Source organism: Dufourea novaeangliae, unplaced genomic scaffold (genome assembly GCF_001272555.1).
Source record: "Dufourea novaeangliae isolate 0120121106 unplaced genomic scaffold, ASM127255v1 scaffold21, whole genome shotgun sequence".
In the NCBI taxonomy this organism is placed as follows: Eukaryota; Metazoa; Arthropoda; class Insecta; order Hymenoptera; family Halictidae; genus Dufourea; species Dufourea novaeangliae.
Genome location: NW_015373910.1, coordinates 1,661,326 through 1,684,048, shown reverse-complemented (window position 1 = coordinate 1,684,048; position 22,723 = coordinate 1,661,326). Strand labels below are relative to the sequence as shown.

The window sequence follows — 22,723 nt, the reverse complement described above, 5'->3', positions numbered from 1 at the left end:
ACAAAAATAATTTAAATTTTGACTTCTTTCTTACTTAAAAAACCGTTTTCCATAAGATAGACTTCATAAACAGTTGTTTGGTAATATTAAAATGTCTACTGGATTGAACAAAAACGGCGCAATGATCGAATATTTAGCAAATTAACAAATTCAGCGCGTAAATGTACATTGTGGTACCATCTACGGTAAACCTCTCAAGCTACTAACGAATTAGTTATACTTTCATTCGCTAGATGGCAAATCGATGCATTTATTCATCCCTTATTTGGAATTACATAAAATATATGATTATGTATTGTGCGACTGCTGATGTCTTTTTACTGGATTTAGTTTTAAAAGAATCAATATTCCGTACTCAAAACGTATCTTTCAATGCAAATCAATACGATTTTCTCAGATTTTTTCTATGTTTGCATGATAACAGCAAATGATCCAAATATACACTTTTAAAGCAAGAATATTTCAGCTAGTTACTAAAATAAATGGTACTTAGAAATTTTTCACAGTATAAGAGAGAGCTCTTAATTTTTTGGTAACTTCCAGGTTGCAGGAGTGGAATGGATAATGATAATATAATATTTTCATCGTCGATGTACATTGAGGTATGGAAACATTTCCTATTGGATAATATTTCATGCATTTTGTTTTAGAATCCTGAATTAATGGCACAATAAATTTTATAGACTAAATCGCAACATATATTTAATATACTATTATTATTCTTTCCATGACAATTTTATATACAATTATTATGTTTCAACAAACATTGGATAATTGCTGCTAATCAGAGCGTTTTCACATATGTTTAACGAGATGTGTCGCTAATGAACAATTAATTATATTAGTCATAGATTACAAGTTAAATTCGTTTTAAATAGAAATATCATAACACGCGGTAAAACCATCGAAACTTCGAGAACGAAATTTTTTTTTGAACACTATCAAACACATCTAAGTCTTTTGTAAAGCTACACATGACTAGTTCTAAATTAAGGTTAGTATTGAAACGTGTCTTAAGAGGAAGCAGCAATCAATTGTCAAGTGAATACGATGTAATACATAATTTGTTTAATTGCTACGAATCAATTCGAAGTAAGATATTTCTAAATAAATAAGTAATGACAAATTATAAACAGAAATGAACGAAGAAGTCAGGATAAAATATACAAAATGAAGTATGTGCTGGCAAATTAAAACATACATATGTCATAATGTCGATTACATTTCTACCAAAAACTTCCAACATCATCTGCGTATAAATAGAACTATGTAATGCTGCTTCCATGTACAGGGTCTTCAAATGATTCAGGAATTTACAAATCAGTAATGGTCACAAACATAACGAAACAATATGGAATTAACGTAGACTCTCGATTGAATTCCACAAAATTAAGTATTCGAAGTTCATGTATGACTACGTATGTGTACTTGTCATAATTGCTTGTAACAAGCAAAAATTATGTAGCTATAAAAAAGAATCTAAAAATAATATGCTTCTCCAAATATTTAAAGAAACATTTCTCCTTCAAAATGGCAAATACGATCTTGACTTTCTGAACACCTTCCAACACGGACCCTGTACGTTTACTCACTGTCCTGATCAACTTCTTCTATCTTTACGAAACCATTAATCTAATTGCACATACATCACCTTTCTAAGGAAATTTGAACGTTCAGGCATCACGTAGCGTTATTTCTTCACATTAACGAGTTTATTTTGATTCGGTGCCAAAGGTGCTCTTCTTTTCACATGTTTCTCAGGAACCTTGTCCTTTAACACTGGAACTCCGTTAGACGCCTGTCCCCCTTTTCTCTTTCTCAAAGACTCGGTAGGAAGATATTCGGCTGGCCTTAGTAGCTGCCTAAAATTGTATGGCCCGTTCAAATCTTCCGGATCATAATCAACCTTGATGATTTCTTGCCGTTTCTGAACGACAGTGGGCCTCAGAAGTTGTCTAAGGTCGGCTGGAATGCCAAATGTGTCATTTCCCACTTCTTTCCTAACGACTAATCGACCATTGATAGCATTCTTGTCGATAAACTTCCGGTTTATTCCATTTTTACCATCCACTTCAGTTAACCGACTCTTCCCTAGGTCGCCATTTTGTTTTGTCGCTTCGACTCCTTTCGCGCCATCGTTCGGATTGTTCTTAAAACCGTTATTCAATCTGGGTTGCCTTTTCGATTCGACTTGCTGACTTTCGAATTGACTGGCGACCATTTTATTAATAAATAAACCGTCTTGACACCCGTTTATGATGTTCCGGTACCGGTTATTGTATGGTGGATACCCGTTAGCTTTAACCACTTGGCCATTCACAGGTGGATGTTCGTTAACTGAGTTCGAATGGCCATTAATCGTTGGTTCATGGCTGTTCAGAGGAGTTTGACGATTATTCACGTGTCCGTTAACGAAGTTTGGATGTCCATTCAAAAAACTACAGTGTCCGTTCCCTGCGTTCTGACGTCTGTTTACGGAAGATCCGTTGATGTTACGCTGGTGACCATTGTAACGTTGTTGATGTTCGTTCATATTGTTGTGTTTGTCAATGAATCTGGATCGTAGGCCATTTGAATCGTTGATATTCGAAGAGTTGACTCCAGGTTGCTTATGTTGTTTATCCTCACGGGACCACATGTTGCTGTTAGCCGCGTGATTAATCCTTGTACTGTAAGAAAAAAATCCCTTGTAATTAAATTGCTATGGTAGTTTCATCTGTCATCGGCTGCAAAGCTACTGAATAATTAAGGATATAAAGAGGATTTTATTGACAATTGTGCTTATAAATGGACTATTGATTTTACGGATTACTAGAATATACGATTATCTAGAATTGAATACAGCTTATTAAACTTCTAACTTAGACTGTTATTTTATTTCTAGGTCGATAGAACTCTTAACAGATTGGAGTTTCTGTATAAGTCCAATCTTTGTAAAATAATCAATAAGAATCCATATTTGCATAAACATCCGTAGTCTACTTATAAGAAACAGAAGTATAAGCATAATTTTTTCTATCTATTTTATTTAACTACAGTATCCCCCGTACATAATCACGCTATACCACTCACATAACGCGTTCATGAAGAAAGAAGTTTATGAAAGTGGAAAAACTAACAGCTAATGAATGTTGTGTTATGCAGTATTTATTTCGTTAAAGGGAGCGGGTTCTAACTCTATAGAAATTTTATGGGGGTGGGTCTGTGAGTCAAAGAGTTCATAATAAGACATCGATTCATTCTTGATCTTTAGTAGTATCACCTCGAAACAAAATAGATTTAGAAATATGGATTTGCATAATTACTACGTCAGAATATAATTAAGTATTTCGAGCGTTCTGATACAATCTACGAATGGTATAATTGTATGTTACCTGGAAGTTTGCCATGATACCTCTGGCAAAGTGTAGGAACACAATAAAGAATTAGTAACTCAACTATTATGTCATGGTTATTATATCAGCGATAGTTTGCAGCCTATTATAAAATACTCAGCTTGAAATGTGAGGAAGTGAATAATTAATGAAAGTTGTCGAGGGATATGTAAATAGGAATTTAAAGGAGCACAAAGTAGAAATGAGGGGGATGAAACTGTTGCGGAAGTTTGGGCCTACCTCACTTTGCCCTGATTCTCTGCTTGCTGCGACGGATCGCCTGGGTTTCTCAAATCTCCTGTAATTAAACCTCTCATAATCTCCTCGCGGAATGAATATTTCACCTGAAAATTTTTTTTGGCTGATATCTTTCAACCTGAATTAGAAATCGTATAACAATATACAAATAGACGAACTTACGAAAATAACGTGAGAACCGCATACAAATTTTATTCTAGCCTACTGTCATGAAATATGTTAGGGTGCTCTCGAAAATATTGGGCAATTTCGATCTCTTTATTTCATGTTATTTTTTTATTATAGTAAACTACACTTTGTTTTATTTATCACTTATAATGAGTAGGTTGAAATTCTGAAGCACGTAATATTTTTTGAAACACCCTAATAAATGCAAAAGATAAAAAAGTTTACAGAAATTCTATATACGACGGTGATAGGATGATCGTGTAGAATTTGTGAAATTAATACTTGGATGTAAGTTATCATGTACAAATACTAAACGCACTACAGATAAAATATTTATAATTGTATACCTCTTACGTATGTGAATAGAATTAATGCGTAGTCACTTTAATAACACAATGATTCAACAATAATACTACCAGCAAAGTATGATTCATGCGTAGAATGTGGATTTTATGCGTGTATAAAATGTCCAATCGTCTAAAATTCCAGGCAGAAAATAAATTCTTTTTTGCTCCCAGTTTCCCGGGACTAATCACTAAAATTGTATATTTGCATAAATATTCAATCTGTCCATAACTAACGATGATAGAAAAAGTTTTAACAAGACTGAAACTAACGTACCGGAACCGAGTAGGAAATAATTTGCACGCATTTTCTATGGACAACGAGTCCATAATGTTTTTCAAACTAACAAAATACTATCTCATTGTTCCGTTAATTATCACGTTTCATTTAGTTGTTATATCCGATAGTTTACACATTTGGTGAATACGATGAATATCAAGCTACAATGGCCAAATTTCTCCAAACGTTCCGCCATTTTCAAACCAAAATTCTTCTACGAATAATTAAACTCAGATCTACGGTATACCTCGACAATGGGTGAAGGTCATTTTCTAGCTGTATCAACGGTAAGTCCCAGCCAACTTCGTCGTCTTCGAAGTCCGAACCACTTCCGATGCGAGTGCCAAAAGCATTCGAAAATTGAGCATACGAATTTCCCATTCGAGGAAGATGAAAGAGAGAGACCGATCACCACAGAACGTTCAATCTATTTACCTGCTCATCTCGTTCTTCAGATCGTGATAGTACTTGATGGTCTCCTCCCCTTCCACTTGATTTCCGCTTCGATACTGCAGAATCGGCTGCACCATGTTGAACCCTTCCGGGCGGACATAGTCCGGAGGTGGTTCATCAATATCGTTCAATCGAAGACCAGGTTTGTTGTGGCGTAGGTTCTTGTGCACTTCTTGATTCTTCATGTGGACCTTTGATGCGATAAATGAAACTTTGAAATTGCATGGAATGAAACGAATTATCATACAATCACTCATAAAGGATAAGGGAGACAAAAGTGCCCTTAAACCGAATTGTACTTATCATGGATTATTTAATACCTTACCAAGTTACAACAATCAGTACTGAAAATTGGTGCATGGAAAATGAAACGTGGTTGATAAACGGAAGGAAGAATGGGCCAGCGTTTTGACTTTTAACATTTTTACAAAGCAAAATTCGTTTAGTTCGGTCAGAATACAGTCAAATTTGGATCAGTCAGAAATTACACAATCCAGGAACGAACTACAAAAACCATTTACTCTAACGTATTCATATTAAAATACGCTTCATTACACCAGATACAGTAATTCAGTTGTTTCGGTAAGACATAAATGGCACTTTCCTGTGCGATATTCTGTGGCAATGACAAAAATCTTGTGCCCTAACAAGTGTCATTCTTGGATTAGTTTTTCATTCAATAAAATACTACTTTTGTCTTCGTTTGAAGTGAAGTGACAAGCGACGTTGTTTCTAAGATGTTTTATTTATACATATTTATTCACTCACATTCTGAGAGAAGTGTATTAGGTCAGCTTGTCTCAATTTAGGATGCACCACATCCCTCACAAGCGATTTCCTCTTCTTGGCATCTTCTTCGTTGTTGAACCATTGCTGAACGATCGACGCAACGTCCTCTTCCTTCAGACCCTCCCGCAGCAATGCCTTATGCGCTTCGTCCCGGTCGTTGTAGCAGTTCAAGATCCGCTTGCAACGTTCTTCGAGTTCTAGGCCGAAACGTTTGCGAATAGTATAGCTTCTGAAATCTACGAATACGGGGATACGCTGTAATTATAATCTAGCAAGCTTTCTAATTCACAACTTACGACTTTGTGTGACGATCGTGGCATCATCTTCCTTCGAACCTTCTGCCTCTGCTGTGTCTTCGGTTCCCTCCTGCTTTTCAGCTTCAGCTTTCTTTGCCTGTTCCTCTGTTATAAAAGGATCAGGACTACTTTTTAATATTTTTATTTAATGAAACAGTATATTTAGATTCCCGTGATTTATGAAGTCTGTTAAACTGACAAGACAGACGAAGAGATTTCTTTTGCTCGTCGAATAATTACCTTTAGCTCTTTCTATAGCGGTCGCCTCTTCTTCTTCCTGTTTCTTCTTCATCTCTGCTATCAAATGCTTTCGCGACAACCATCCGCGAATATGACGTTGCAAAGTAACAACAGACACAGCGAACTGCCACTTTTGCTTCTTAAATCGAATCCTGGCAAGCCATCGGCGGACAAACGCTTGGACCATGATAATTTTCTTAAGCTGTTCCTCGTACATTTTCGAGAGGAACTCGACGTGGTAATATTTGAGAAAGACTTTCGTTCTGCCCAACGCCCATCCGTCCATTTTCAAGCGAATAAGAAGAAGACGACAATTGTCCCGATTCGCTACCACACGTTCGTCGTAACCAAACGCCAAGAAACAATATCTGCAATTTTAATGTAACATCGAAACTTTATAAGGGACCAAACACCGGATGTAGATAACTATATCGACATATAATCACACGGGTCAAAACTTATATCGTTATCAACTGAAATGTTTAAAAAGTTCAAAAGAAAGGGAGAATTATACCCTTCAGATCAATTTCCTATTATTTTTTTATAAGAATTTGGAAGTATACCATTGTTTAATTACTGATAAATGTCGTTAATTCTCAACCAACATAAGTACCGAGAAAACATATTTCATATGATATGATGTACCTAATGCCAAATCAAACTTTAAACATCGCTTTAAATTTATTCTAAAAGGATTCGAATTTTATTTAAATAAATTGCTTATAATAAAAGTTAGAAACGGTTTATATAAGAGAAAATAAATCTCTGTACATGCCTCTTCAGGAATTCGTTGAATGGTATTCGATGCGAGAAGCCATTCTGCCTAATTCTTATTGTCTCCAGGACACCAGTGTACCTCAGCTGTTTCACGACCTTTTCTTTGTCGAAGAATCGTGGACTTCTTGAGTCGTTCGGTTTTATACAACGCACAAATTGAGGTGACCCCGATACCATCTTCTGCAGCAGATCCATAAGAGAATACCGGAAGTACGTTGCCACTGTTTGTTGAGCCCTGGATTGCGAGGCCAATCCTCGACTAGAATAACGCTCCTAAAATAGAACAGCAACATCATATATAATAGCAACTTTCAAATTTTTGTGGCAATCTCACATTTAGAATCTGGGTTAGTTATATTTTTATTTTAACGATAATACAATAGAACGTATGCAGTCTAAATTAATAGAGATATTTAATATGTATACACCGTACAACGATTAATTAATAGGTTAAAATTGTAAGAATTGGAAGACAATTTTTGAATATTTCAGTTGCGATTACCTTAGTATTCTGATTCGAGTGAGACAATTTTCTCGAATCAGTCTCATGAACCGCCGAGTAGAGGTTACCAGTCTTCGTAATCGGGCATTGGAACAAGAAGCGAACCATGTCATACTGAGACTGTCTGACCAGTTGGATCACTTCAGGCGGCAGGAAGTTTCTGTTCTTTTCCAAGAAGCCTTCCGCTTGGTAAACCACGCGTCCTGCGAAATGGTGTACCGCGAAACAAACAGCGTCCGATTTCGGTCGTACGTAGAACTTCGACTTGATGTTGCTGTGGAATTTCTCTGTAACATACCAGACAGATTTAAAACCACCAAAGACATACCTACTACTATATTATCGGAAATATCAAATCATGAACATACCGATTAAAGATTTATTCGTGGCTCTAGGAAAGCGACTTTCTTCGTCCAACAGGGCTAAAAGCCCCATAGGTTTACTCAACAACATATCCAGAACAGGTCTGTTATCGGAGAATTCGACCAGATCCACTGGAATCCCTTCTGCCATATATTCCTGCTGTTCCCATGTGAAAATATGCTGATTAAAGTAATATTGTATCTGTTCATTCGCGATGTTAATGCACAGCTGCTCGAAGGAGTTCCTTGGGAAATTCTCGAAACCGAAAATATCCAGGAGACCAATCGCCAACGGCTCGTAATTCGGGGCATGATTGAAGCTCAGCAAGCAGTTGATTTGATTCACCATCCAATCGAACAAGCGACCGTATAGTCCTTTGGCCATGGCGTCTCTCGCTGCACAGGCCTCGGCTACCGTATTGTGTCGCGTAATTGTTTCCCCCCTGGTCATAACTGAGTTCGACGTTAATGCTTCTAGAAGATCGTTTTCCTCGATACCGAGTAACTGTGACACTGTAACGGATTTCAACAATCATGAACATTTCTCGTCGAGAATAAATTTGCAACGGTGAAAGGGCAAAGTCGGGATAAGGGAGTAAAAAGTGCAGTTTGCCCGAATTGGACGATTCAGCAATTTACAAAGAAATCATAAAAAATTGAGGGACAATACTTATGGTAATATGTCGTTATCGTAAAAAGATGAATCTTTAAAACTTCTATTAGAAAACATTTCCGACGTTTTTAATTTTCTAAAGCTAGGATTTTCACCTGAAAATTAGAAAAAATTCTTTAATATGTACCCTGCTAACTACAATGTCTTTGCAATGATTTTTTGCAGAATCTTTGAATGTGATTAAGCAGAGAAAATAGAGGAAAAGCGGATAATTCGAATTTTCCCTGTTACTGCTGGGTATCTGGTCGAGATAGAGGATTAAAAATTGATACAACCCTTTTTATCTTGGTTAGCTATCGAACGGAGCCTCACCAGCCCAATTCAACCTAAGAGTACTTTTGACTCCCTTATCCGATTCTACCCTTCGTGAAGAGAAAACTTCATTACCTCTATGAAGCGGTGCCATATCAATCACCCGACTTTTATTATCGGTGTTATCTTCGCTAGCCACTTCGGCGAACTCAATGTCGCCAAGATGAAGCACGGCAGCAAGGATACGGTAAACCGTGTCTACTTCGCTATCTTGGAAACCAAGTAATTTGAAGCCATTCTTTAACTGTTGGAATTTCTCGATATGAGTCTGAGATGTTTGACTATGGTCCATAAGATATCGATGGTGTTTTCGAAGGTTTCCGTCCAGATAGAACTCCGATAGACGATTGTCTGCGTCCAAGCCATCGTACATGTAATAGAATATGTGAAAGTTGCGTTCTCCCCTGAAATCATTTTCGAAAAATTGATTAAAGAAATTAATAAACATTTTCTTTTTTATTTAATGCAATTTGAATATCCTCAATACAATGTATCACGGATGACTTACTCAGCTTGAGCCACGACCCGCGATTGCTCCAACAAGTACACAGATATTCGTGCACCGGTGACTTTTCCACCTTTCGTCATCGTTAAGTCCAAGTATTTCCCAAACCTCGACGAGTTGGCATTGATCCCCGTAGTCGCGTTACCGAAAGCCTCCATTATTGGATTTATCTGAAGAATCCTTTCTTCTAAATTACGATTAGGAGCTTTACTCAGGTAAACCAATTGCTTCAACAGCAAGTTCGCGCTTTCGGTTTTTCCTGCCCCAGATTCACCGCTGATCACGATCGCTTGATTCTGTCGCTGATGTAGCAACGCCTGGTACGCGGCATCAGCGACCGCGAATATGTGGGGCGGATTGTCCGACCTCGCTTGGCCTTTGTATCTCTTTTGCTCCTAAATCCACGAAGCGGATGCTTAATCGACTAAATTTTAGTGGCAGGATTTCGAGATTCTTAAACTCTTGAAAATCGATATTTTACAGCACATGATCGTTTAAATTACTACTCATAATAGAATAAAACTAGGTAATATGCCCAGGTTGCCAAAATGTGATTGAGTGAGCTTGACAAATTTGATTTTCGATTTTTGAACAATTTGCAGTGAGTAATATATAAATTCAACTTTATTAATTCTATTAGGTATTGTTCTATTTTTGTACCTAGTAGTCTTGTCTCTTTATTTTGTTTAAAATTTTGTAATGTTCCATTAAAAATAATACAAAGCGGTGACTTATTTATATAGGAACGTTCTGTCACGTGGGTGTTCCATTTTACCCAGGTATTGTGTTACAAAATACCCTGCCTAAGGTTAAAAAATAAGTTATTTTCTTCTATTGTTTGTTACGTTTTGATAATAATTAAAGTAGTTGTGAAGATATATAAAACATTAACAAACTTGAACAGATAAAATAAAGAAGTAATGAAAAATATCTCTTTCATCGAGTTTTCCCTAAAAATAGGTCGTATTGTCCAGTTTTAAAAACATCTTCCAAAATGATTTGTAAAGGCAAAAAATACACCCTGTATTTTTCACTCGACGTTATTGTATTTTCAGAAAATAAACTTCATAATGGACATTTATAAAAGTACTCACGATTCCAGTGTACAGTCCCAAATTTGTGAATGGATTGACTGCGACAAGTATGTCTCCGATATAAGTGTATATTTGACCCTGTTCGTATCTGTGTTCCAGTTGCTCCACAATACCACTTTCCGATAGCATATCCAAAGCAGCCAGATCATCCATGTACATTTTCTGCGGACTAGTTTTCCTATCGGTCTTTAGCTTCCCGTGTTTGGTCGTCACTTCCGGTTGCCTGTGCACCCTACCGTCCAACCTCTGTCTACAAATCTCTTCCTGAATCTCATTTCGAATCTGTTCCACGCGTGATTCGATACCCATCAACAAGGGGTGCTCTTTTAATTCGCTTGCGAACGGCCTATGCTCCAAATCCTTCACCAGGCATTCCGTAATGAAGTCGACCATTTCAGGCGAATGGATATCTGGGTTCTTCAATGCTGGAGGTGGGTTTCTAGGGATTTGAAAAAGTGCCCTCATAGGGTGCAATTCCGATAGCGGTGGATCGCCTTCCGCCAATTCGATCGCTGTGATCCCGACCGACCATACGTCGCAACGTGAATCGTAAGAGGAATCCAGTTGTTGCTCGCAAGCTATTACCTGTTCGAAGTTTAAAGTTCGTGACAACTGTTGTATTACAGAAAGCGTATTCCATTTTAACAATATGAAACATGAATTTACTTTGCTTGAAATAAACATGACTTTCACTTTATGATGTATCAATCGAAACATTTTTTATTATTGATCATAATTTCCTATTGTTTGTAATACACGTTCGACATGTTCAGCGTATGGAAGATTAAGATTTCAAATTTCTTAAATTTCGTTAAACTACTTTTTGTATGAATAGAAATTATTGCGAAACAAGATTATATATATTCTACTATTGGGTTGACTAGGAAGTAATGTCGAATTTTTGCTGTACACGATACCTTTTTTTACACATATTCTGAAATTTAACACTTCAACGCGTCGCACAAAAAAAATCATTAAGATTAGGTTACATTTACTCAAAATGACCTTGTTTTAAAGATTATTGACGAGAATGTATACATACTTCCAAGAAGTTATGCTTTTTTATTTCCGGAAAAGGAAGAATGCGGAACAACCGGCAAAAAAGATTTCCTATGTGTATAACGATGGTAATGTTATTTAACGAACAGACAACAAAAAGCTTAATTGTTCGAAAGTACACCATCTCATCACTCATTTTTAAAACAAGGTCAATTTAAGATAATTCAATCTAATGATTGTTCTTCTCCAACAACGCGTTGAAATATCAGTTTTCAAAATATGTAGATATTTTATTAGTTAAGAGCAGTGTTTTGTAATTAAAAAAGAAAACAAAAAAGCATTACCTACTGCAGAATTCCACATTACTTTTTAATCAACCCCATACATTAAGCTATGTATACAGGGTGTCCCAAAATAGTTGTAAGTTCGTGGACAGGGTGATTCCTGGGATGATTTGAAACAACTTTTTCATTACCGAAAAAATTGTCAGAAGCTTTCTTAACGAGATATTAACGAAAATCCCCCACCAATCAGAGCGCGAGTCTGTCAGCTGAACTGCTGCGGTAACGTTGACTACACGCTACCGCGAGAGCTCAGCTGGCCGACTCGCGCTCTGATTGGTCGGGGTTTTTCGTTAATATCTCCTGAACAAATCCTCGGAGAATTTTTTCGCTAAAGAAAAAGTTGTTTCAAATGATTCCAGGAATCGCCCATTTAAAGGATTTACACCTATTGTGGGACACCCTGTATACATAAAACAAAACGCAATTTGTAAAGATAAATAACTCGAAGTTCATATGCGATCTATTAGACTTTAGGTCAGACTAGACTACAGAATGTAATCATCAGACATTTCGTATGTTCGACTGAATACTGTTGACAGTACCTACTTTACTATTAATCTCTACTTTTTCTATTCCTTGACACCTTCATTACGCAACAAAAGTTAGCGAAATATAATGAATATTGTACCTCACCTCAGGAGCCATCCAATACGGTGTGCCGACAGAGGTGTTCTTCCTAGCGAGCGTCGCAGCGAGATGCGAGGAGACACCGAAGTCAACCAACTTAACACCCGCGTCCTCCGTTAGCAAAATGTTGTGTCCCTTAACGTCACGGTGCATGCAGTGATTGGTATGCAGATAAATTAACGCTTCTACCGTCTCCTTGATAATGTAAGCAATTTGGTCATCCGTTAGGCGCCTTCCTTTTTTCTTCAGACCTTGCACTAGATCGGTCACCGATCCCCCTGTGCACAGCTATAACCAAAATTTTAATTCAAAATTAACATTCATCGAAATCTGAAATTTAGTCCAACTTTTTTAGAACAGCGTTAATGGTTTTTATGTACCATAATTTAGGATCACCTTGACTCAGTTTGGGTAACTTTATCCAATGTCACAAAATGATCATTTTCGATTTTGTTACTCTTTTGCAGGTATTTTTACGTGAAATACCTTTTCACGTAAAAATCAATTTAAGTCAGCAAATTTTGATAACATTTGAAATAGAAATTCAGCAACCCGACTGAGACAAAGTTACCTCAACTTACAGTATCGAATTGTAATAATGATAGGTAACCAGGAAGTCAACGTAAATGTTTAAGATACTGAAGGATATCATTCAAATTGTACATCCGTCACGCTTTCCCAAGTGTATTATGAGACGAGAATTATAGCGACGATACCTCCATGACGAACCATAATTGATCCTCTTCCTGGGCAGGCCTTGCTCTTTTCAGAAACAGGCCATGAAAGATTGGGATGTTCGGATGAAGGCTGAGGTCCCTAAGCACGAGATACTCCTCTTCGATTTCTTCGATGTTATCAGCGACGTTCTCCAGTATCTTGATCGCAACCTTGTTGCCGGTTTCGTTGCAGTGCGCGGAATAAACTTCCCCGTACGTTCCTTCGCCGATTAGATCCTCCAGATCGAAACGATCGCCGGGGTCCGGAATCACGTCGAAATTCACGTGCTGACTAAGGCCGTGGTACGCCATATTGGTCCCACCACCGGTCATTTCTGTAACAGGTTGACGTAAAATTAATATTCTCGAACAGGTAAAGTCTGATTGTGAAAAATGGAAGATTAAAGTTTATTCAAGACCTGCTGTGTTCGTGTGAGACATCTAGAGAGACAGAAGTAATATGTCTCAGACTTTGATATTTTGTATGCTATAGAGTAAATCCTCGATAAGTGTTCGAAAGCTCCTTGGCATTGAACATTAAATATTTTATAAACTAATGGCCATATGCGGCTGAAACAAATACCATTGCTTTCAGAATTCCAAGCTTTATCACTGTGCTAAACCTCATTAGAAAGTCAGCGTTACACCTGGGGACGTTGCCTTGTCAGTGCCGAGGAGCCTTCGCGTACTCATCGAGGATTTACTGTAAATTTCTAATTGTAGGTGTATTGGCTAAAAGGGAAGTTTTTATTGTAAAACTAATTTTAACCCTAGAACGACGATGAATGGCTCTTTTTGACTCTACTTTTTAAGAATTTTGTCCGACTCAACAGCTTCCAATGACTAACTTAACCCTCATCCGGATCGAAGAGCTTTTGGTGCTGCTTTACCATTTCATAATGAACAATATAATAATATATACAGAATGGGTCATGTTGATAAACATTGCCACGTAAACTCCGCGGTCTTACGAAAATTTTTGCTAGTATTGAATCTCCAACTTGATATTACGCACAGACCATTTTCAAGACACAAAGTAAAATTATTCGTTAATTATTAGCTTTACGGCTCAAACAGGGTTTTACTCTCCCTACAATGTATACTTTAAAAGTTATTCAGGGTGAACAAGTTGCGTGAACCACCCTATATAATAAATAATTAAAAATTTCATGTTGTTATTTTAGTAAGTAAAATAACTGAATTGAAACTTGTGATATAGTTTGAAATGATTAATTTTACTTATTCTGTACTGGGAGAGTCTGAAAATCTTCTCCGTTCTATCCTGACGAAAATTCAGTTTGTAGTTGATTATATTCATTCGAACGAAAAGAAAGCCAATTCACAAACATATCTGTTCTAAAATACATTCAGAAGGAATGATATAAGAGGGTCCCAACGGACTCACATTTCCCTGTTAGCATTACCATCAAAACCATCCACCTTTCCAGTGTTAATGAATACAAGTGCTATAAATTACTAGTAATACTTGAGTTGTTACTGGACACATTTTCCAACCAATACACGTAATTCATTATTAATAGGGGTATAAATATCTGAAATAATTTTTAAGTCCCCATCTTAGAAAGGAGAAACTATTGAATATTGCTGGGCAACGGTGTACGTTACGGATAAAGAATGGGAAAATTGCGATATTAATGTTTTACACCTTGCATTTAGTAGCAATTGTACAGTAGATGAGTGGAAGCTATAGATACGAAGCAATTTCCAGGTGAAGCCGTATAGAAAGTTGCGGTTTACCGCGAGAAAAGAACTTCTCGTTCTTGTATCGTACATGTATCGAATGGTACAATGATATTTTACCGTCAAAAATGTTGATAAAAACGAGAAGCAATGGTTGGAATGTTTCATTTTTAATATTGAAACATTCAAATGGTTATGAAAGAATTCCATAATAAATATACCTACGCAGTAGGTGTACCAATAAGTAATCCACCATTTCTTTTTCATAAACTGACAACGACGTTTAAATTTTAAACATCTTTCCACCCTTTACTTCTTTCACAATGACGACGAACATTCTAGAACAAGGTCAAATATCACTAAAACAGCTCACTCGAAGATAAGTTTATTTACTATTGACAAAGTAGGGTGGATTACTTATTGGTACATCTAATAGATAGACAGTTAACATATTAACAGTGAAATAAAATTACGCATTGTAGTAAAAAAATAATAACGTAATAAAACTGTAAAAAGAACATGTGTTACGCGTATTTTTTTAATAATTACGTCGTGTATGATAAATGCACCATGCCCCGGAGTCTCACTCGGTATAAACTGTTAATAGGTTAAAAAAATACCTAATTTGACAAAAAAACTGAAATATGTAGGATATATCTGATGATCTTGCAGTAAAATATTTTTTTTATGGGTAGCTTCGCGGTCTAGCAAAGCGGGTCTCTAATACGCTTAACACAGAGAAGAGGTCTTCCGTTAGCCCGCAAAGTCGGTTATATAACATACTGTTCTATCTTCTTATAATAATCAGATTTACATTCGAAGGTTCTATTTTTGCAAATCGAACAGACATAATAACCCCTTTCACTTGTCTTCGAAACACACATAAAGTTGACATGAATATTAATTTTCCAAATCGAGAATTTCTCACATTAGATCCATTCAGAGTCTCGTGATAAAAACGACCCTAGTCTATTTTTGTTATTCTCCCCCAGAAGAGTAAACAAATACTCTGGCATCTTTAGGAATCTTAAAAATCTATCAATTTTCCTATCAGAATAAATTAGGACATAACTCATTCTTGATAGTGTTAGGTTCCACTATGTATGTTGTGAGTTATCACAAAAAACCGAAACACTAGACACGGGACGTTTTTGTTATCAGAACCCCCGATACTTATAACGAATTTTAATAAAATTCTGATTTTCTATAAAATATACAACATTCACTGTGACTGTGCACTCGTTTAAAGTGCACCTCCAATGTAACAACCAATCACAGGATTTCTGTAAAAATTTTTGTCCAAAAAATGCTGGTAATTTTCAACGAATTTTACCGCACTACTGGAATAAACCGGTGTCGCAGAGTTGTTCGTTACACGGTTTCATACTAACCGATTATATCACCCATTTCGGTTAACTGTTTCTGACGATCGGGAATTTCAGAGATCACGGTACTTCATTTAAAGCGCAAGTGATTATTAAACGAACCACTGTTCACCTAACCAGGTACCAGATACGACTGGGTCGTTCGTTTTCTAACCAGATACCTGTTAACCCCTTAATAGGATTGGGCTCGGTAAGACCGGCGCACTTCGCACTCAGAAATAGGTCTCGCAAGAAGACCGTGCCACGTGTACCTTATTTCTGTCAGTTTAATTCCCGATCTTGATATTAACTCCGTGATATAACTTCAATAGGCTTACACGTGTATTTTGAATCTGTTATCCTTTATCTTGGGAAAGAAGGGCGCTCAAGAAAAAAAATGGCGTTGATGAGTTTGCCATTAAAAAGAAAATCAGTTTCTCTCATTTGAACTATTATAGTCCCTTTCAGATTCGTATGTCAATTTGCATAAGGAATTTATCTAACATTTATTAGAAGGTATACATATATTACGAGATTATTAAATCAGTATTCGACTAGTCGAGTGCGTGAAATAATTATTATATCCTCGTCAAGACATTTTATTCTTTTTAGTATTCAATTTTGATAGCCTTTGTTATATTCAATAGAATTCTTACTACCTTGTGATGGGTATCATAATTGTATTAAAATTTCGTAGAGCTTTATCAATATTTTGTGACTTTATATGGAATATATCTAGTATATTTAATAAGAAAAATCATTTCATCAAATCGTGTCGAGGCTTTGTTTAGTGAAGTGTAAATAATCATATTAAAGAGTATACATATATATAAAATCATTCTTGGTTATGGCTAATCAATTCTTCTTATTGTGAAAGAAGAATAGTTTTTATGTTCATTATACACAACTAAAATTTCTGTCACGGGCATATTATAATTTATGCACGCTTATTATTAAGCAAAAGTATTCAAGGTATGATAATATCTAGCTATGTCAATGGGAGAAGCCGCCTAAGGATCGAAGCCACTCGTGGTTTCGAATGACATTTTACAACATGAAATTAAACAGGACATTTATGGATCACGAGAGACCGTGTAGACCCGGATAAGAGTAGAAATTAGCTTGTTAATTATTCACCATTAATCTGATCGTGGTGATTTCACATTTTTCCACGACATTCATATCACCTTAGTGGTTACGAGTACTTTTTCCGTATTACTTCAATCAAATTTCTATAAAAACAATTTTTCCGACAATCCCACGAAGAAATTATTTTAATACATTTAAGTCCGGATCATACCAGTACAAAATAACTAAAGGATTTACTTTATTTGACAAACAAATGTAAAAATACTGTAGATACATTTTTAAAAGAAGTGAAAAAATAACATTTTGTAGGGTATACAAGTTCAAGAGTAGAAAAAACAAGTGAATATATGGTTCCATGATAAACGTACAATTCTTTCCTTTGCAAGAGCCGCTAACATGCAATTAAAATTTCCATAAGGCTTGTAAATGTAAATAGAAATACACAGATAACTTCATGTTGTAAGCGAGCACATAAAAGTGTTAATTGTTGTTTGCGATAGTGCATTCAGCGGTGTGAAGTGTGTCAAATGTACGAGTGTCTGTTATGTACGTTCCTTATTTATGACACAATTTGCGCGTAAAAATGTGATTCTGCATTTTAAACGCTTACAGATTGTATGTAAACGCACAACGAACCGTAAGAACTGTTTTTTTTTGTCAAGCGAATGTGTTTCAAACACGCGAGAAACGTAAGTTCCTGATTACTAATTTACTAGATTAATACGTCATATATTAAGAAAGAAATTTTCTTACAAATTTCACATTTTATACGATCTAATTGTAAGCATGAATAAATTTCTATCGGAATGTAATTAAATAATAATATTGATATCCGCATATTAGTCATAATTATTATATGTAATTGAAAAAGGAATCGATATTCTTTTAATATAACATTTCAACAACCAAAAGATAAAAAATCAATTCCACTCATTTTGTAATTTCTAATAAATTGGATTCCTTTTACACGAATTAAATATACATTTTTATTCCTTTCTAATTTAGACTAGTAGATAATATATTATTTAACGAATGGAAAATTATTTAATTGGTGTCTTGTAGTCTTAGGTATTTCAACATATTTTGAATCCATTGAAGGAAATTCTTGTTACTTCTCTGTTTTTAATTATAACGCTTACTTATTTGTGTCACAAGTTCGTAGAACTTTTCTCATAAATTTATTATTTTATTCCTGTTTACTCTGTAACACGATTTATCCTAAAATCCATTTGTTGTAGAATATTACTAGATATCTTTGTAGTACCTCTGTAATAGGTGAAATAAATTTTTTTTTCACTTCCATTTCAATTCGCCAAAACCATTCGTATAAACGGGAACTTACATGAATCTTACTATTCTATATATTATTTTATCTCATCCATTTATCTTCAGGCAACTAAACTCAACTCTCACAGATTCCAACCCAAGGTCCTACAAAAACCCGTCCTTTATCTTGCAAAACTTCAAGATTCACATTTCTCTTAAAAGTGAAAACATCAACGTGAACGTGATCGTCCAAGTTTCGCTGAACCAATGACTCCTGGAAACCGTTATTTATCCGAAATAACAACCAATCATTGTCCGCGGACTAGAATAGGTGAATCCTGTCAATTTCACAGATCGATGCTCCCTGCCACGAATATCTTCCTTCCAAATCGTTTCGAAAGCATTGTCAATTTCATCGGGAACGATGGTTATCGTTCTCGATTATTATCTCCAGTCTATGATAAAACGAACGCCTCGTCTATGGATTTTCACGGTTCGATACCTGCGGCGAACTTACCGATCGTGAACAATAACCAATCGCCGTGCGCGCGATCACGTGGTCGGATGGGTATTAGAGCGAAGAAACCCGACGTGAAATTGGCTTAAAGGCCCCCCTCCCCCGACTGTAAAGTAATGTCTCCTCGAGCTGCGTCAGGATAATCAGCTGCCTTGGACAATACTTGACTGAACCACATTAGGTCGTGCATAAGCCGACGAAGTCACGAACATCGTGGCTTCTCGGTTACAACGGTGCCATTGGCTACGAACATTTCATTATTGACGATTATCGATCTCAATTAGTTCCCTCTTGTTGTTCCTCGCGGAGCTTCTGCGTAGCTTCATGCATCGTTTATTGAGAAGTGAATATTGCAATGTAATTACTTCGAAAAAAGAATATATGAAACTGATGTATGTACATACTAAGGCTTCTTTCTTCGTTACAGTATCGGATAAATATTTTCGGACGAACACCTTTTGCTGTAGTATTTGAATTACTGTCCTGGCTAATTCTTTTCTTAGGTCGACCACGTTTCGATATATTTTCAAATTGACCTCGTTAAATAAATTGTTTTTTTTTTAAATGTACGGTCTATTTGGGGATGTCCATAGATCGAGGAACTGTAGATATTGATACTCTATTTAAATTGTCTATGATTTTTCGTTTGTAAATTTTCAGAAACTTTTGCATTTTACCATCCTGCATGAATGAAATAAAGACATGACATTTTCACGGAACTCATGCTTCAGATTATTATTTATGCTTGTAAATGAAACGTCCGAATACTTTTGTCCAACTAAATATAAATAAAGCTTAGTTTATATTTTGTAATGCGTAGGTATATCTTCATCCTAGTAACACGGTTTAAAATTGGATCACTTTGTGGTGTTCAAGGTCATCTGAAGGTCATAATTCAGGCATGCTCGAATGTATTTTATCATCAGCTGCAAGGTACAATAGAAAAAAATATATTCTTTCTGCAAAGAAATACCAGTTACCTTGAAAAGATATAGAAATATGACCTCAAAAGAATTTTTGTTGTTGTTAATATTCCTTTTTCGAGACCACTCAAAATGTGCTTGAAAGATTTATCATATCGCTAGATAGACAGGGGATATTTATGTGGCCAGTTTCAACTGAGACACCTAGTATAATGTACATTACGGTTTCCTCGCTTAAACGTACAGATAGGTACTACTATAGAAGATAAAAATGATAATGAATCATGGAATTAACAGTTCCATAAAGAGCGAAATGTAGTACAAAGTGGCAAAAACTGATGTATGCGGAATGCAAAATCAGGTACCGTAGAGTGGCCAATAAATTTCATTAATAGCCTCACTCAGTTTCTCCTTTTATCAACGAATAATGATTCGACAAAAGAAAATTCCGACGGAATTTCTCGTAGACTGTGCATACAAAATTAAATGCTTCCATGTGCATACATCACATTTTCCGCGGTGATGTGTAAATAATGAAAAAACTTTAACGAAGTTGTTTTCGTTTACATATTCAAAACTGCACTTGCTAAACGAAGCATGATTCCTTTAGAAATTCTATTTCACGCAAATGGAATATATTTGGATCGAATTAGTACCTAATATTTTCCTTGCGATGAGAACACTGTGTTAACTCATTATGCCAAGAAAAATAAATGATAATATTCATAATCACATTTCACAGATTAGAATTAGATAAAATGGGAAGCGTGTAATAGTTACAGAAGTTCATAGAGAAATATTGTATTTAGTTCATCGTTTAACAATTGTTATGTGTTCTTGTAAATTTTATTAATTAAATATTTGACAATATTAATCGTATCTCATTTAAGTAAAACATGTTGCATCGATAATAGAATTAATAGAACCATAAATATTTATTCAATTTATTCAATTGAACGAATTTGCTGCATATAAATCTACCTGTAATACGAATATAATTTACTTTAAATAAACGTAAACCTTCCATTTTTTACAGATAGTAAATTCAGATATTAAAAGAATTACTTCTGATGATATAATGACTAAGTTTAGACACCTTCCCAAGAATACAATAAAATGATATATCGATATACATTGAAAGAATTCAAGTTTAATTAGTAACACGATTAGTAATACAACACAATAAGTTATCTTATTGACTTGAACATTCCTATTGCTGCTGAATATTCTAATGTCAACTTAGGGTATTATAGTCTCAAAGTTAATTAATGTAATCACAGAATTCGGAAGACTATTACTTTCGCTAAAACTGTAACTGATATCGTGTTTTCACAACAGCGACTGACAAACTGAATCTAGTGAAAGGTCAGACGTTTATAAAGGTCCAATCGTACGAAGGCTCGGCCGGTTCCGCTGTTTTAATCCTTTCAGCGTGACGGTGTAACGGTATAATGTGTGCCATCAATGGCGATATCACATCAACGTAATGATGAGAGCATTAAGTGTGGAAACAATGCGCTGTAAACTAGATTCCTATTCTAATTATTCTAAGGGCGGTCTCGTTTCCAGGAAAGTCAATGATCTTAGGTCCATAGAGAAATTCATAACAACGTGTCATAATCTAAGATAACTAAGTACACAATCTAAAATATTCTAAGTAAAGGATATTTAAAATTTTTATTAACTTAGCCACAACCGCTAGATGAATTCTGTAATGATAATTCCGTCAAGAAGTATACTGACTTTAAAATGAAGTGCATTAAATTGCTGCAAATGTTCTGAGCCTTTCTTTAGCCTTTAATTAGTTCCCCAGTGTTATAATATGCTTGTCAATTGCACTTCACACTCTCGAAATAGTATACGTTTGATTAGTGTCTCAGTAAATTACTCTTTTCTTCTATCCTTCGATACATTAATGGACAAAATGTTTGCAACAAATCTGTGTGAGTTGGCAATTTCAAAAATGTTCTTAGATGTACGAAAAAGTAATAGCCGTTCTCCTACCGCAAATACTTTCTAATATTAAATTGCTACAGCATTTTATTCAATATCGTTTCTCTTTTTTGCAACATTTTGCCTTTTCTTCTGGCAATAGTTGAATCCCATGTCGAAAGAATAGAATGGAATCACAGTAATATCGTGAGTCTTTTTTGCTTTTGCTCTATTATTGCTCTAAATTATTACTTTATTTAAGTAATTTTTATTCCTTTATTATTATTATTAAATCTATTTCATTAAATGCATATATACGTTATGTAAGTTATTACTTTTGTACAGAGTTAATAAATTACATTATTGAACACGTTATCAACGAGGTTTAGGAAAGTGCCATCATTAGTGTAGTAAACGTCACAGAAATGTGTCAATTTGTGAATGTGTGTGTTTTTGATGAAAGCACTGATCACAGGTCTGTCACTGATTTATTGAAATGTAAATCATTTAAATGTTCAGTATTTTACGCATCCGATTTGTTTTCCGTACCGTGACGGTGCAACGGTACAATGTCTGCCAACAAATGGCATCAACATTCCAACTTTACGCAATCGTATATTAGGTATTGTAATAATTAGTTTGACCAATAAAACAGTCCAGTTAGTTATTGGCTACAAAATATGGGAGGTAGACTCGATTCCCTGGTCCACTTACCACACCACTTTCGAAAACTGGAAGAAATGATACTATGGAATTATTCTTAAGATTAATAATACATGATTTATATATCTGGATCCTAGAGTTAGAATGTGTTAAGT

The 22,723-nt window shown here is 35.5% G+C and overlaps 1 protein-coding gene across 1 annotated transcript; it reads right to left on the bottom strand.

Annotated features, from left to right (window-relative positions):
- Nucleotides 1–1,582: 1,582 nt before the first annotated feature.
- LOC107193900 (myosin-IIIb-like) lies at nucleotides 1,583–16,256 on the bottom strand. The gene is made up of 16 exons (XM_015583436.1): nucleotides 16,206–16,256; nucleotides 13,114–13,448; nucleotides 12,404–12,685; nucleotides 10,428–11,012; nucleotides 9,337–9,728; nucleotides 8,904–9,232; nucleotides 7,850–8,356; nucleotides 7,482–7,768; nucleotides 6,978–7,252; nucleotides 6,203–6,570; nucleotides 5,963–6,067; nucleotides 5,646–5,863; nucleotides 4,860–5,068; nucleotides 4,629–4,752; nucleotides 3,615–3,718; nucleotides 1,583–2,669 (listed from the first exon to the last, which is right to left on the bottom strand). Exons 1-16 carry the CDS (start codon nucleotides 16,219–16,221, stop codon nucleotides 1,691–1,693), a joined length of 5,115 nt encoding a protein of 1,704 aa, XP_015438922.1. The 5' UTR covers nucleotides 16,222–16,256; the 3' UTR covers nucleotides 1,583–1,690.
- Nucleotides 16,257–22,723: the final 6,467 nt, after the last annotated feature.